The sequence below is a fragment of the Petaurus breviceps genome, unplaced genomic scaffold, assembly GCF_028583685.1.
Source record: "Petaurus breviceps papuanus isolate PSGF00001 unplaced genomic scaffold, PetGlider_PUasm1.0 173, whole genome shotgun sequence".
Lineage (NCBI taxonomy): Eukaryota > Metazoa > Chordata > Mammalia > Diprotodontia > Petauridae > Petaurus > Petaurus breviceps.
Genome location: NW_027185759.1, coordinates 11,373,848 through 11,387,533, shown reverse-complemented (window position 1 = coordinate 11,387,533; position 13,686 = coordinate 11,373,848). Strand labels below are relative to the sequence as shown.

Sequence of the window (13,686 nt, the reverse complement as noted above, 5' to 3'; positions counted from 1 at the left end):
GAGGAGGAGGGGGAAGAGGAAGGGGAGGAGGAGGAGGAGGAGGAAGACTATAGTAGAGCTTTCACCAACCAGAATCACTGAATATGAGTTGGAAGGGACCTTGGAAGTTGTCTGCTCCCTCACAGATACAAAGGCATCCTCACAGGATGTGTTGGCCAGCAGCCTCTGCTTGAAGACCTCCAAAGAGGGGAATCCTCTCTCCCCATCTCTCAAGGCAGCCCTCGCCATTTTTGGACAGCTCTAAGAGTACATATGTGGAGATCACAGGGTTAGATTCTATGCCAGCGAATTTCTTTCTTGTATAAATTTGGGGACTTATCTTGAGAAGATAAATGTTCCTTGTGGGGAAACAGTGTCCAAAAACACATTCCTCCATTGTGTGTGACAGAACCTCCCTGTGGGGCTTTAAGAGGTATAATCTTGAAACAGCAAGGCCATATCAGATACCCCCCTGGGAAGCTTACATAGCAGAGGCCAGGGATGTCTTGTTTTGAATACTGGGTCTTGAGAGGGGCCCGGCAGGCTCCAGTACAGCCCAGCTTGGTGCTTGTTAAAGAAGTGGCCGTGTGGGGCGGCCAGGTAGCACAGCGAGTAAGAGCACCGGCTCCAGTGTTGAGAACACCTGGAGATCGAATCCCGGGCTCAGACACTTAGCACCCACCCAGTAACACCTGGCCGTGTAACCTTGAGCAAGTTACTTAACCCCAATTGCTTTAAAAAAAAAAAAAAAGAAGTGGCCGTGTAACCTCGGGAAAGTTATTTAACCCCAATTGCCCTCCAAAAAGCAAAAAAATAAAAAAAAAAAGAAGTGGCCAAGAAGGAAAAGAATGAGAGAGGAGGAGAGCTGGGCAGGTACCAAACAAGTGGGTAGCCTGAAGTCTGCACTGGTTCCCAAGCCAGGTGAGAAAACCCAGAGGAAGAGCTAAGTCATCTGGGTAAATTGTTTCTGGAGATCCCTGGGAGGGGAAGGAGAAGAGTCATGGATGGGTTTCCATTTGCACTGGTAGAAAGAGGAGTGATCTCACTGATGCCTTTCCCATCTATAGATACCACTTAGATTGCGGTATCTGAGTCCCAGAATGAAAATAAATTGGCCATTCAACCAACATTCAGCTGCTCATGCAGCCCTTGAAGGCGGTGTCAATGGAGATGGTAACGTCATGGGCAGACGAGTTGCTCCCTCTCTCCCCAGGGCCCGCCTTGTGAATGTGGTCCGAGCCCCTCCCTCTCAGCTCTGTCCTTGGGGTTCATTTTCCCTTAGTCAAAATCTCCTCTCCCCTCCTGCCCCCGCTCAGGAACGGATCAGTTTTCCAAAAGAACAATTGAGGGAGTCAGTTTCCCAGAGGCACCGAGGGCGTCTTTACTGCCCAGCCTCCCTTCCTTGGCTCCAAACTGCTCCCCTGGGACTCAGACTTGGACTGGAGGGAAGGGGGTGGGGAAGACACCCAGACGCCGTTTTACTCGGCTTTGGGAAACTTGTTAGATATTAATAAACTAAAAATCATGGAAGTTCTCATTCAGGTAGCTCAAGCCCCATCCAGGATAAAGCCGGCAAGGTCCTTAACAAAAAAGTCTCCAGGTGGTTCACTGCCTCCTTTCTCGCTGCCTCTCCTTTGTTAGTAAGGAATCGCACAATCAGGAATAGACAGAATCTATTCTAGTTTTTGTCTAGAATAAACTTAAAGCAACAATTTAAACAAGAGGTGAGTAACTTTTAAGAAAGAAAACACTTTGGATTAGAGCCCAGTGTTTAGTGGACAGAAGGGGAAGGGGGAAAGTGGCATTTTCCCATCTACATGGATTTTTAGGCAGCAGAAGGTTCCCCACCACTTAGGCCCACACTCCTGTCTGCCTGTGCCTAGAGCAGGAAGGCACCAGCTGTTCAGAGGGAGCCTGGCTGCACTCAACACAAATCTCCATTCTTCTCTCTATCTCTCTGTCTGTCTGTCTGTCTGTCTGTCTCTCTCTGCCTGTGTCTGTCTCTTATCTCTGTCTCTCTCCCTCTGTCTCTCTGTCTGTCTCAGTCTCTGTCTCTCTCTGTCTCTCTCTCTCCGGACATGCACCCCCAGCCTCTCCTCCCAACTCTTGGATCTATGGTAAATGTCAGCGAGGGTCTCTTGGTGTCTCCCAGGGCAGGAAGACAAACCCCTCTCTCTTTGGGACTCCACTTTCCAGAATTTCCCTCAGCTGGTCTCTGAGGGTCTCCTCTCTCTGTTTGCAGAGGGATCCGTCTTGTCTAGTCAGGACCTCAGGATCTGAATCCACTTACTGTGTGTTTGGCTCTGTGCTAAGCTCTATGCTAAGCCCTCTGTGCTAAGGCCTAAGAATTCAAATAAAGATTCAAACCAGTCCAGGCTCACTAGGGGCTTGCATCCCCACATACTCTGTACCTATGATTGGGCCACTTAGGTTCTGGTGGCACTGTTGTCCTTTGGAAATCTGAAATTGGTCCCGACCCATGATATTGTCAGTGTAGGGAGCTCTCTGGGGATGAAACTCTTTCTGCCTGTGCAAATAATCACCTGTCCTTTAACTGATAATCATAGGGAATCGCCTGGGACCCTCAGAGGGATTGTGCCTAGCTCAGGGTCACGGGGCCAGGATACGTCAGAGAGCCCAGTTCTTCCTTCCTCCGAGGTTGGCCCTCTTTCTTCTGCTGCATTGCTGGGAGTGAATTTGATAGCTCAATTACCTTTTGTTAAACCCTGGGTTTGCTTTTGAGTTGTGTGGGCCACTAGAACAAGGGTCATGTGAGATCAGATCTAAATGTGGTACTTGGGAATGAGCTACATCAAGACTGAACTCTATGCCCAGATTGCCAAGCTGGCCTGTGAGGAAGACAGTTTTCTGAGCATGTACAGTGGGGTTGGGCACAGGAGCTGCCTAGAAGGATGGGTGACCGGATGGTTGAATCCAGTGGGTCAAGGCAAAAACCTTTCCGTGGCATCTGTGTCACCCAGTGGTTGGGTGGATGGGTGGGGCCTCTGGGGTGCTGAGGGACTGCATGGCCAAAGGTTCAAGGTAGGCTTTAGGAGACAAGGGATTCCTTCTGTTCATACTCATTCCTCCTTCCTCTTAGGTCACATTCACAGACATCAACCTGATGGCTCGAGATGATGAGGGAGCTACAGTGCTCCACTTTGCTGCAAGAGGTGGTCATGCACCCATTCTGGATCGGCTTCTGATGATGGGTGCCCAGATAATCCGAGATCACTGGGGAGGGACCCCTCTCCACGATGCAGCAGAGAATGGGCACCTGGAGGTAAGGAACAGACTAATTCTGCCTTGAAAGACCTCCCCCACTCCAGCCCCAATCTGAGCATTTCCCAGGTAGCCATGGTGATCCACCAGACACTGCACTGGAAAAAGGGAAGGGTGTGGGATCAGGATGTTGACAAAGCTACCGATGGTGTAAAGGTGGGAGGGAGAGCTGACTCACTGGATGATGGAGTCCTGATGCCAAAAAATCATCATAGGCTTAAGAAGGAACATGAACTAAGTCTAATCAGATAAAACTGAAGAGGAAGAAATAGAACATTTTACACACAGGCTGGAAATGTCATCCTCACAAGTGTAAGAAAGAGGAAGGCTTGCTAGAGAGAGCAGTTGAAAAGAATCTTGTAGATTTTAGTGGACTTCAGGGCCACTGAGAGACAAGAGTGTGATACTGTAGCCAAGAAAATGAAGGGACATTGAGGTAGTTAGATGGTCCATCCAGGAGTGGGGGCTGTTCCAGGAGGGCATTGTTCTCTGCTCTGTCCTGGCTGGAGTATCATGTTCAGTTCTGGGCATTCCATTTTAGGAAAGGCATCAGAGAGGTGGGACAGGATGGACAGGATGGTGAAGGGTCTGGTATATGACGTATGAAAGCAAGTTAAAAGAAATTGGAATATTTATCCTGAGGAAGAGAAGACTTACAGAGGGGGCTTTTCTTCCCTGCTTTTTTCTACCTCACCCCATCTCCCAAATCTAGTGTCTACAAGTAAGGAGTGTATATCCATCTATACAGGAGAACATAGCCAATGTCTTTCCTGAAATCCAACCAAGTGACCAATGGCTGCTGGGCATCTTCACCAGGATGGGTCATGGACATCTCAAACTCAACATGCCCCAAATAGGAACCAATTAACCAATCAACAAGAATCAATTAAACCCCTACTAGGTACCAGATTCTATACTAAGTTCTGGGGACACAAAGACACAACCCCTCAAGGAGCTTACATTCTATTGGGGAAGCATCTAGCACATATGAGTGTGTGTATGTGTGTGTACATGAGATATCTGTCTGTCTATCTATCCACACATGATACCAGATAAGTTGGAGAATGAGGCCCTAGTAGCCCGGGGGACAAGGAATGGTTTTGTGGAGAAGATGGTGCTTGAGTCGTATCTTAAATGAAGCCAAGGTTTTTAAGAAGAGGAGGTGAGGAGGGAGCATATCTCCTTCTGAATTCATCCCTTCTTCCCATTTCCTTCTTTCCGTTAAGAACACCACATTTCCCGGCCTCTCAGAGTCATTCATTTATTTTTCCTTTTTTTGGAGGGCAATTAGGGTTAAATGACTTGCCCAAAGTCACACGGCTGTTTTTGTGTCAAGTGTCTGAGCTGGATTTGAATTCAGGTCCTCCTGACTCCAGAGCTGGTGCTCTCTTCACTGCACCACCTAGCCACCCCTTCAGTCATTCTTGACTTGTTTTCCTACCTCTTCCCCTCTTGACAATTCTGTTTTCTCAACTTTTCTAGAGTACTTCCCTCGAAGGCACCTCCTTAGCTCCACCCTCCATGTCCTCTCACTTGGATGATTATAATAGTCTACTAACTGGTCCCCCTTCTCCAATCCACTCTCGGCAGAGCTATCAAAATCGTCATAAAGCACAGGTTGGACCTTTTCCCTTTCTTGCTCAAAGGATAAAACTCCAAACCCAGCCTGGCTGTAAAGCCCTCTTCATTCCTCCACCACCCTCCCTTTTCAGTCTTATTTCATGTTTCTCACTTAATTTCATTTTTGTTGAAATTCATCAGAATGGTGGGCACAGTCTCTGAAGGTTGGGGCCCCCATCCAGGCGTTGTCTATTTCTGGTCGGGAGAAGGGCATATCAATAAGGCAGCTGGCTAAGATGCCCCCAGTCTAATGTTCTCTTCAATTGTCCCAATAGACTGTCTTGCACACCCCTGGGTACACATGCCCAGTGGTGTGCTGGTAAATGTTTAACCAGAAAGAGCACACACAACACTTTTAAAATTAATCTTTATTATTTACATTTTCTCTATCGTTTTCTTTTTCTTTTTTGCTTTTCAGAGGGGGAAGGCAATTGGGGTTGTGACTTGCCCAAGGTCACACGGCTAGTAAGTGTTAAGTGTCTGAGGATGGATTTGAACTCAGGTCCTCCCGACTCCAGGGCTGGTGCTCTATTCACTGTGCCACCTTGCCTCCCCTCTTTATTATTTTCTTAAGTCTGGATATCAGCAAAACAATAAATCAAGCCCTGGTTAGTAGAGTTTACTCATTTCCAAGTTGTGAATGCTCCCACTGAAAATTTATCATTTGATTCTCTCTTGGGACAGTGTGAGCTGGCTCCAGCATGATATCTCTGCTCACCCAGAAGCCTCTGGCTGAGGGCGCCGTATGGAAAAGCAAATGATTAGGACTGAGGGTTTCCAAAGTTAGACTCCCTTGACTGGATTTCAGGAGACCAGCAGAACAGGGCAGCTATCGGAACAGGGACGCTTCAAGACTTTGTTTGTATTCTCTTTCCCTTGGGTTCTAGAAGGAGCCTGAATGGAACAATGAACCTGACACCCTTTTGTGAATAAGGGCTGAGTTCACGACAAGAGCTTGAGAACTGGAGAGAGTGTTTAGGGTTTCTCTGTAATAGGTAAGAGATCTAGAGAAGATCAGCTTTTAACAGAGTTGAAGTTCACTTTGGGTGTGGAGGTGATCCAGGAGTCTCAGAACAGCAGTCACAGAACCTCAATGAGTCCTCAAAGGGAGCTCAAAGGCCATGGGGTCCAACCTTTGCCTGAAGGAGACACCAAGATCACCTCTCCATCACGCTCCAAAGCCCAGTCTTTGCTTAAAGCACAGTCATGAGTCATTGAACAGATGACAAAGGGAGGGTGGACTTGCCTAACCCAGCAAGGATACAGAGGCTCTTAGCTTCTATAGAGTCAGAAGGCCCCAGTTTCCTCATCTGCAAAATGGGGTCATAACAGCATCTGCCTTCTAGAGTTGCTGTGACGATAGATGTAAAGTGCTTTGCAAATCTTGAAGCACCCTCTATGTTGCTATCATTCTTGTTGATGAGTCAAGGAGGACTAAATGACATTTAACAGGAAAAAGGCCAAACTTACACATGGGTTAAAAAAATAATTTCCCAAGTACAAGATGGGGGAAGTTTGAGTGGATAATCATGTTTGTGAACAAGGTCTGGTGGTTTTCTATGAGTTGGCAGCATGCCCCAGCAGCCCCCAAAGCCAATGGCATCTTGGGCAGCAGGAAGAGCAGCTGAGGGTCCATGACAAGGAGAGTGATGGTCCTGCTGGTCTCTGCCCTGGGTCCTGCTGGTCTCTGCCCTGGGTTCTGCCGGCCTCTGCCCTGGGTCCTGCTGGTCTCTTCCCTGGGTCCTGCTGGCCTCTTCCCTGGGTCCTGCTGGTCTCTGCCCTGGGTCCTGCTGGCCTCTGCCCTGCCAAGAACATGGCAGTTTTCAGCACTGGGAACCTGACTCTGGTGCCTTGTTTTAGGAAGGAGGTTGGCAAGCTGGAATGTATGCAGAGGAGGGTGAGAAGGATGAACTAGGACTCATTGGAGGAGCTGGGAATGCTCAGACTCAGGGAATGAGCAGAGGAGGCACACAAGAACTCTCCCTTGAAGTATCTCAGGCACTGCCAGTAGACCAGGGATTCACCTTGTGTGGCTCCTAAGGTCAGAGCCAGGCGCAGGGAGGACCTGAGTGACCCTCTTGGCAGAGGCAGGTTTTGGTTGGATGTCAGGGGCAAGGACCTCACAATTATAGCTATTCCCAAGCCCATTGGCTGCATCGAGTGGTGGGTTCCTAATTACTGGAGGGGTCCAGGGTGAGGGCAGGAGACACTGAGCATGATGGAGGAGGAATTTCCCTTCAGGTGCAAGTTAGACTAGGTGCTTCTCAGCATTCCTTCTAATCTGACATATTAGGATTCCATGAAACAAGACATTCAGCCCTACGGGAGGGAGTGAATAATTAGCTAGTAGGAGAGAAGTGGTGTTCCTTCCCTATGTGCCTCTAGGATATGGAGTGGTAAAGCAGAAAGCAGGCTTGGAGTCCGGAGGCCTGGGTTTGAATTCCAAGTAACCACAGTTACTCACTGGGTGATCTTGGCCAAGCCACCGCTTACCTGTCAAATGGGCACAGTGACATGTATACTGGGCAGCTAGATGGCACAGTGCGTAGAGCTGTGGAGTCGGGAAGAACTGAGTTCAAATGTGACCTCAGAGACTTATAGCTGTGTGACCCTGGGTAAGTCACTTACCTCTGTTTGCCTCGGTTTCCTCATCTGTAAAATGAACTGGAGAAGGAAATGGCAAACTCCTCCGGTATCTTTGCCAAGAAAACCCCAAATGGGGCCATAAAGAATCAAATGTGACTGAAGGGTGACTGAAGAACCACAAAATCCCGCCTGCCATCTGCCTCATGGGAGAGTTGGGGGAAGATCGCCTCATAGACCTGAGATGCCTGGAGAGATGGGGGTGGGCAAGGAAAGGCCGCCCCTTCTCACTCTGCCCAACCGTGTCTTTCCAGTGCTGTCAGACCTTGATTTCGCACCGAGTGGATCCTGCCCTTCAGGACGGTGACGGCTACACCGCGCTAGACTTGGCGGTCTATAACGGGCACCACGACTGCTCTCGGTACCTGCTCGAGGTGCAGAAGCTGGTAAGGGACGTGGCCTCGATGGGGAGGGTGGCAGCAAATGCCTGCTGTCCCTGCCCTTCTGAGGCCAGGAGGGGAGCAAGGCTGTTTCCACTTCAGCCCAGCTGAAAAGTCTCCCATAGGTATGGTTTCTCATGTTTTTTTCTAGGGTTCCTAATGCAGGGATGGGAAGAAATCTGGAGGGGAGAGGGCAACTCATGCTGGTGTAGCTCAGGAGCAAAAAGTGCACTGGTTTTTACAGAGGAAGGAAAATGAGCCTTGGAAAGTGAGGGCTGACTTCACTAACAGGAGGGCAGAAGCAGGCTGAGGGGAAGGAACCAGCTCTCTCTTGAGAGAGTGCAGCAGACAGAGGGGCAGAAGGAGCATGGGCATAGGGAGGAAGGATCAGCCGAGGCTGAGAGGAGGGGTGGGAGAAGGTGGTGTCCCAGAGCACAGCCGAGTGGGCTTTGAAAGGTGGTGCCCTGCCCCTCTGAGAGGCCTGGGAGCCCCGGAGCGAGGCATCCCTGAGGGAAACCCAGGGCAGGCCAAGGACACATGCTCCCTGGGGCCCAGGGCAAGCCTGGGAAGAAGCCGAGGTCTCCTAACCATGGGGCAGGGGGTACAGGAGGGGGCAGGGGAATGAGCAAAGGCCCAGGCACTCTGACTTAGTTATAGCTTTGTAATGAGGTTCCTTTTTAACCTTCATTTTTATAAATTATCACAGCTTTGCTGCCTGCAAATCCAAGCCAATTGGCCTGAATGTTGTGGCCAGTCTCATACCTGAGTTATGGTGAAACCCCAAATCACCCTCTAATAGTTACCCCCAGGGCACAACATTTCCACCTTGTCCAGGCTTCAGAAATGCTTCTGTGGGTCTGCACATCTCCCTGGGACTGGCTCCAGGAGGGCAGCATGGCAGGAGGCAGGGAGCTGCATGGCAGAATAGACCACAAGCCTTCCAGGCAGAAAGACCTGGGTTTAGATGTGGCTTTTGACACACACATCCTGGCTGTGGGGCCACACTACAGGCAATGTTTGGAGATTATCAGCCGCAGGTTCTGTGATGCAGAGGGAGCTTCCACACTAGAAGTTCCAATTAAGTCACAGGTCTGGCCTCCCCACCCTCATCCCTGACAAAGTGAGAAGGCGTCTACTTGGCAGCCTCACCCTTCATGGCCTAGGCGACTACTTGAATCAGCGCCCCCCTCATCCTCAGCAGGACGCAGAAAGAACACAGTGATTATTGTTCAGTGGTTTCAATCGCCTTTAACTGTTTGTGACCCCATTGGGGGTTTTCTTGACAAAGACACTGGAGGAATTTGCCATTTCCTTCTCCAGCTCATTTCACAGATGAGGAAATGGAGGCAAACAGGGTTAAGTGACTTGCCCAGGGTCACACGGCTGGTAAGTGTCTGAGGCCAGATTGGAACTCAGATTCTCCCAGCTCCAGGCCCAGCACTCTATCCACTGTGCCACCTAGCTGCCCTGAAGGCTATATCCTCCTTCAGAGATTTTAGAAAAGCTGCAGGTTTGGTTCCATTCTGAATCGTTGCCATGGTTTTCTTCCCCCATCATCCTCCACCTTTGGTTTATTTCTCTCTCAGGGAGAAAAATTGATAGTTAGTTTGGGCCTTGATTTCATCAAGTTAGAGTGGTTGTCAGTGTTTGGTGCATAGCTTTGGATCTGTGGGCTTTTGGTGGCCACGTGGCCTTAGGCCTCTGCCTGACCCCTCGGCCGCACCCTCTTGGTCTTATCCATGAGCGGTTGTTGATGTCTTAGCTCTCCTCCCACCTTTTCTGTGAGTCTACTCCCAGCCCTTCAGAAGCACAGGGCGCCATTTTGAATGCTCACGGTTCTTGGGGCACCATCTTCATGTAGACTCCTGGGCTTCCAGCTCTGGTGTCCCTCCTCCACCAGGCCTTTGGTGATCCATTAATTGTCAGAATCTTTCCCTCCTCGTCAAAATTCCTTGGTACGTTCTGTGTACTAAAGCATCTCTCGACACACTGTCTGTCCACAGTCAAATGGAAGCTTCCTGAAGGCAGGAGTCGGTTGGTTTTTCTCTGTACATTCCTAGCACTGAGCACAAGTCCTGGAATACAGTGAGGGCTCAGAAAATGCCTGTCAGCCTGGACTGAAGAGGACTCAGAGTGGAGCCCTGGACCTGGAGTCAGGGGCCCGTCTGTCCACAAGCATTAACCAAATGTCTCCTAGGGGCCAGGTCTTGTCCTCAAGACGAAGACGAAGCATTCCTTCCCTCGCGGAGGGACCCTTAAAGGATTTAGTAAAGTCACACTTACATTCATATTTAATAACATGCCCCCTTAAAAGCATGTGCACATATGAAAACATGGACAAAACAAGTAGAAGGTAGTGCGGGGGGCACTGGCAGCCAAGGGCATCAGGGATGGCTTCATGAACAGGCAGGCATGGACTTGATCTTTGACCCGGGGTCCCATCCGCCATCTGACATTTAATGCCTCTTTGACCACAGACAATCACTTTACCTCCATGTCAATCAATCAGTGAAAAGTAGGCAGAGAACCAAGACAGCTCAGTGTCATGAAAACCCGGGGAGGAGAGAGCAGCATCAAAGGCTGCAGGGGTGGAGGACGCGGCCTGAGAAAAGCGTGGTTGGGTGAGGAGGCCAGAAGCCAGCCTAGAAAGGGGTCAGCAGACATGGAGAAGGCAAGTGGAGGCAGAACGCGTAGAAAGCTTTTTCTAAGAGTCTGGATGGGGAAGGGACGAAAAGTGTGGGCCCGTGAGGACTGATATTTTAAAGAATGGGAGAAGGCACGCTTATATGCAGCATGGAAGGTACTGTTAGGTGGGGAGAGATGGATGATAAAGGAAGAAAGGGGGTGATCATGGGGGGATCTGCTGGAGAAGGTGGGAGACGGCAGGTTCCAGGATGCTCAGAGATGGGAGGGCCCTGTGATAAAGAAGGGAGGAGAGTGGGGGAAGAAAGGAGGGCGCTCGGGGCCTGCATTTCTCTGCAAAGTAGGAAGGTTCTCAGCAGTGGCGTGTGTGTGGTGGGGGATGTTATGGAGGCTTGGGCAGAGGAGAAAAGGCTTGGAACAACATCCGTGGAGACTGGGGTGGAGCATCCTTTGGTTTGGTTGTTTGGTTGGGTCTGACTCTCTGTGACCCCATTTGGGGTTTTCTTGGCAAAGATACTGGAGGAGGTTTGCAATTTCCTTCTGCAGCTGTTTTTATGGGTGAGGAAAAGTAGGAAACAGGGTAAAGTGACTTGCCCAGGGTCACACAGCTCATACATGCTGAGGATGGATTTGAGCTGAGGTCCTCCTGACTCCAGCGCTGGCCCTCTATCCACTGCACCACGGAGCTGCCCCTCTGACCAAGTTATATTGTGATAAATGCCAGAGGCAGCCACAATTAGTGCACCAAGCAGGAGCCAGCAGGTGGCCCCGGAGCTGGCCATTGGGTGGAGGAGAGGCCCATCCCCCATCCCCTCTGTGGCTTCCACCTGGCCCAATCCCCTCTAGAACCCTGGCCCCCCTCCCCCCAGCCGCGGCTAGGCCCCCCACCCCCACCCCACCCGCAGCAAGGCTCTGACGCAACCTGCTGCAATATTAACAGCAGATCAGGTATCACGGGGCCTCCCGGCTTGGGTATCTTCCATCACAGACTGTCCGGCAAAAGGTGTTGGAGGTGATCATTTCCCTCATGACAAATGACCTACAGTTGTTACCTGTGATTTCATCCTGCTGGACCAAGGGCCTTACCTTCCCTCCTTTGCATATCCCCCGGGGCCCTGGCATTGGAGGGGCTTACAGCCTCCTGGTCAGTCCGATGTTGGTTCCACACACCTGTGGAGAGTCAGAGATTAGAACCAGGGATAGAGAAGTTCCCCCATCCAGGCCAGAAGGAATCTCAGAGAGCCCCCTAGTCCAATCCCCCCATTTTACAGTGGGGGAAACTGAGGCTTAGAGTGAGTGGTATAGAGTGAACTCACTGCCCCCCCCCCCAGCCCAAGTGAGTCAAGGAACAAGTCCAGACCAGAACCCAGGGAGGCAGACTTGCTGCCATGTCACTTTACATTAAATGCCCTCCTGCTGTTCGCATTTTCATTTCTGCTTGCCTGCCTGTCTGCCTGCCTGTCCATCTGTCTGCCTGCATGTCCATCTGCCTGACTGCCTACCTGTCTGTTTGCCTGTTGTCTGCCTGCCTGCCTATCTGTCTGCCTGTCATCTACCTGTCTGTCTGTCTGCCTGCCTGTATGTCTGTCTTTATGTCTGCCTGCCTGCCTGTATGTCTGTCTTTATGTCTGCCTGCCTGCCTGTCTGTCTGCCTGTCATCTACCTGTCTGTCTGTCTGCCTGCCTGTATGTCTGTCTTTATGCCTGCCTGTCTGTCTGCCTGCCTGCCTGTCTGTCTGCCTGTCTGCCTGCCTTTATGTCTGCTTGCCTGTCATCTGCCTGTCTGCCTGTCTGCCTGTCTGCCTGCCTGCCTTTCTGTCTGCCTGCCTGCCTTTCTGTCTGCCTGAGAGCTCACCTGGCTGAGTTCAAAGAGGCTTGCTGTTGGGCTGGCCCAGAATCTCTTGAAGCCCACTGAGTAAGTTCTAGAAGAACTTTGATCTGTATTGGTGGGGAAATACCCACACCAATGAAATGACAGGGGCTCAAAGTGCCAATGTACTAATTCATTTATTCATTTGTCCACATCTTCATTTGTTCATTTAACCTTCCATTCAAAGAACATCCGAGAGAATTGAAACCAAGGTTCTGGGCTTGATATAAAGTTTGCTAAGTGCTTTGTAAACTTTTTCTTATTTGATCCTCACAGTAACCCTAGAAGGTAGGTACCATTATTGTCCTCATCTTAAAGATGGAGAAACTGAGGCAGAGGGCCATTATGGGACTTATCCTGGGGTCACACAGTTAGGAAGCATCTGAGGCTGGATTTGAATTCAGGTCCTCCTGACTCTAGGCCTGGCATTCTGAGCACTGTGGCACCCCCTTGCTACCACATAGATTCAGATCCTGCCTCTGATAAATACTGGTTGTGTGAACCTGGACAAGTCACTTAACTTTTCTACCCCTCACCTTTGCCACATGCAAAGTGGGGCTAAGAATAGCTGTGTTATTTTAAGGCTCACATGAGACACTATGGGCAATGCCCTTGCACAGGCTGAGATGAGATCGTATTTGTAAAAATGCTGAGCACAGCACCTAGCACATAGTAGGTGCTCTATCAATGTTTATTCCCTCCCTCCCACTGCAAACTTTGAGGTGCTGGCCAGATGTTGGCCAGGATCATTGCTTCCCGCCTCCTCTGTGCAGCCTCCAACCCCAGAGGGTGCCCAGGCTATCAGCTAGCTTTCTGGGAGCTGGCCTCGACTCCAGCCCTTCTTACCTGGTACCCCCGATTCTCATCTTACTCTGAAGTTTGGTGTGGAATAGGCAAGAAGACCTGATCTCACAGCCCCATCCTACCAGGGAAACACCATTCCTTGCCCGCCCCATACTCCTTGTTGTGCCCGTTCACGGTCATAAAACTTTGATGAGAACATTAGAAATAGTTCAGAACAAGGAAGCTTCTTCCTCCTCCTCTTCCTCCTCCTCCTCCTCATCATAGCTAACGTTTATATCATACCTACTATGTGCCAGGCACTGTGCTAAGGGCTTTACAATTATTACTTCATTTTAAAAACTCCAGAAGGTAGATACGATTATTATCCCCATTTTACCAATGAGAAAACTGAGGCAAGCAAGGTGCCAAGCCCACATGACCCTACAGGTATGACCTATTTACTGCTTCCCAGCAAAGAGTTGGTGAG

The 13,686-nt window shown here is 50.1% G+C and overlaps 1 protein-coding gene across 1 annotated transcript in view; it reads left to right on the top strand.

Annotated features, from left to right (window-relative positions):
• Window positions 1–13,686, top strand: part of ESPNL (espin like) — a 41,228-nt gene that overhangs the window by 13,386 nt on the left and 14,156 nt on the right. Inside the window, exons 4-6 of the mRNA XM_069083224.1 lie at window positions 3,080–3,262; window positions 7,779–7,922; window positions 13,444–13,483. Coding sequence (XP_068939325.1) covers window positions 3,080–3,262; window positions 7,779–7,922; window positions 13,444–13,483 — 367 coding nt within the window. The remainder of the gene's footprint in view (window positions 1–3,079; window positions 3,263–7,778; window positions 7,923–13,443; window positions 13,484–13,686) is intronic.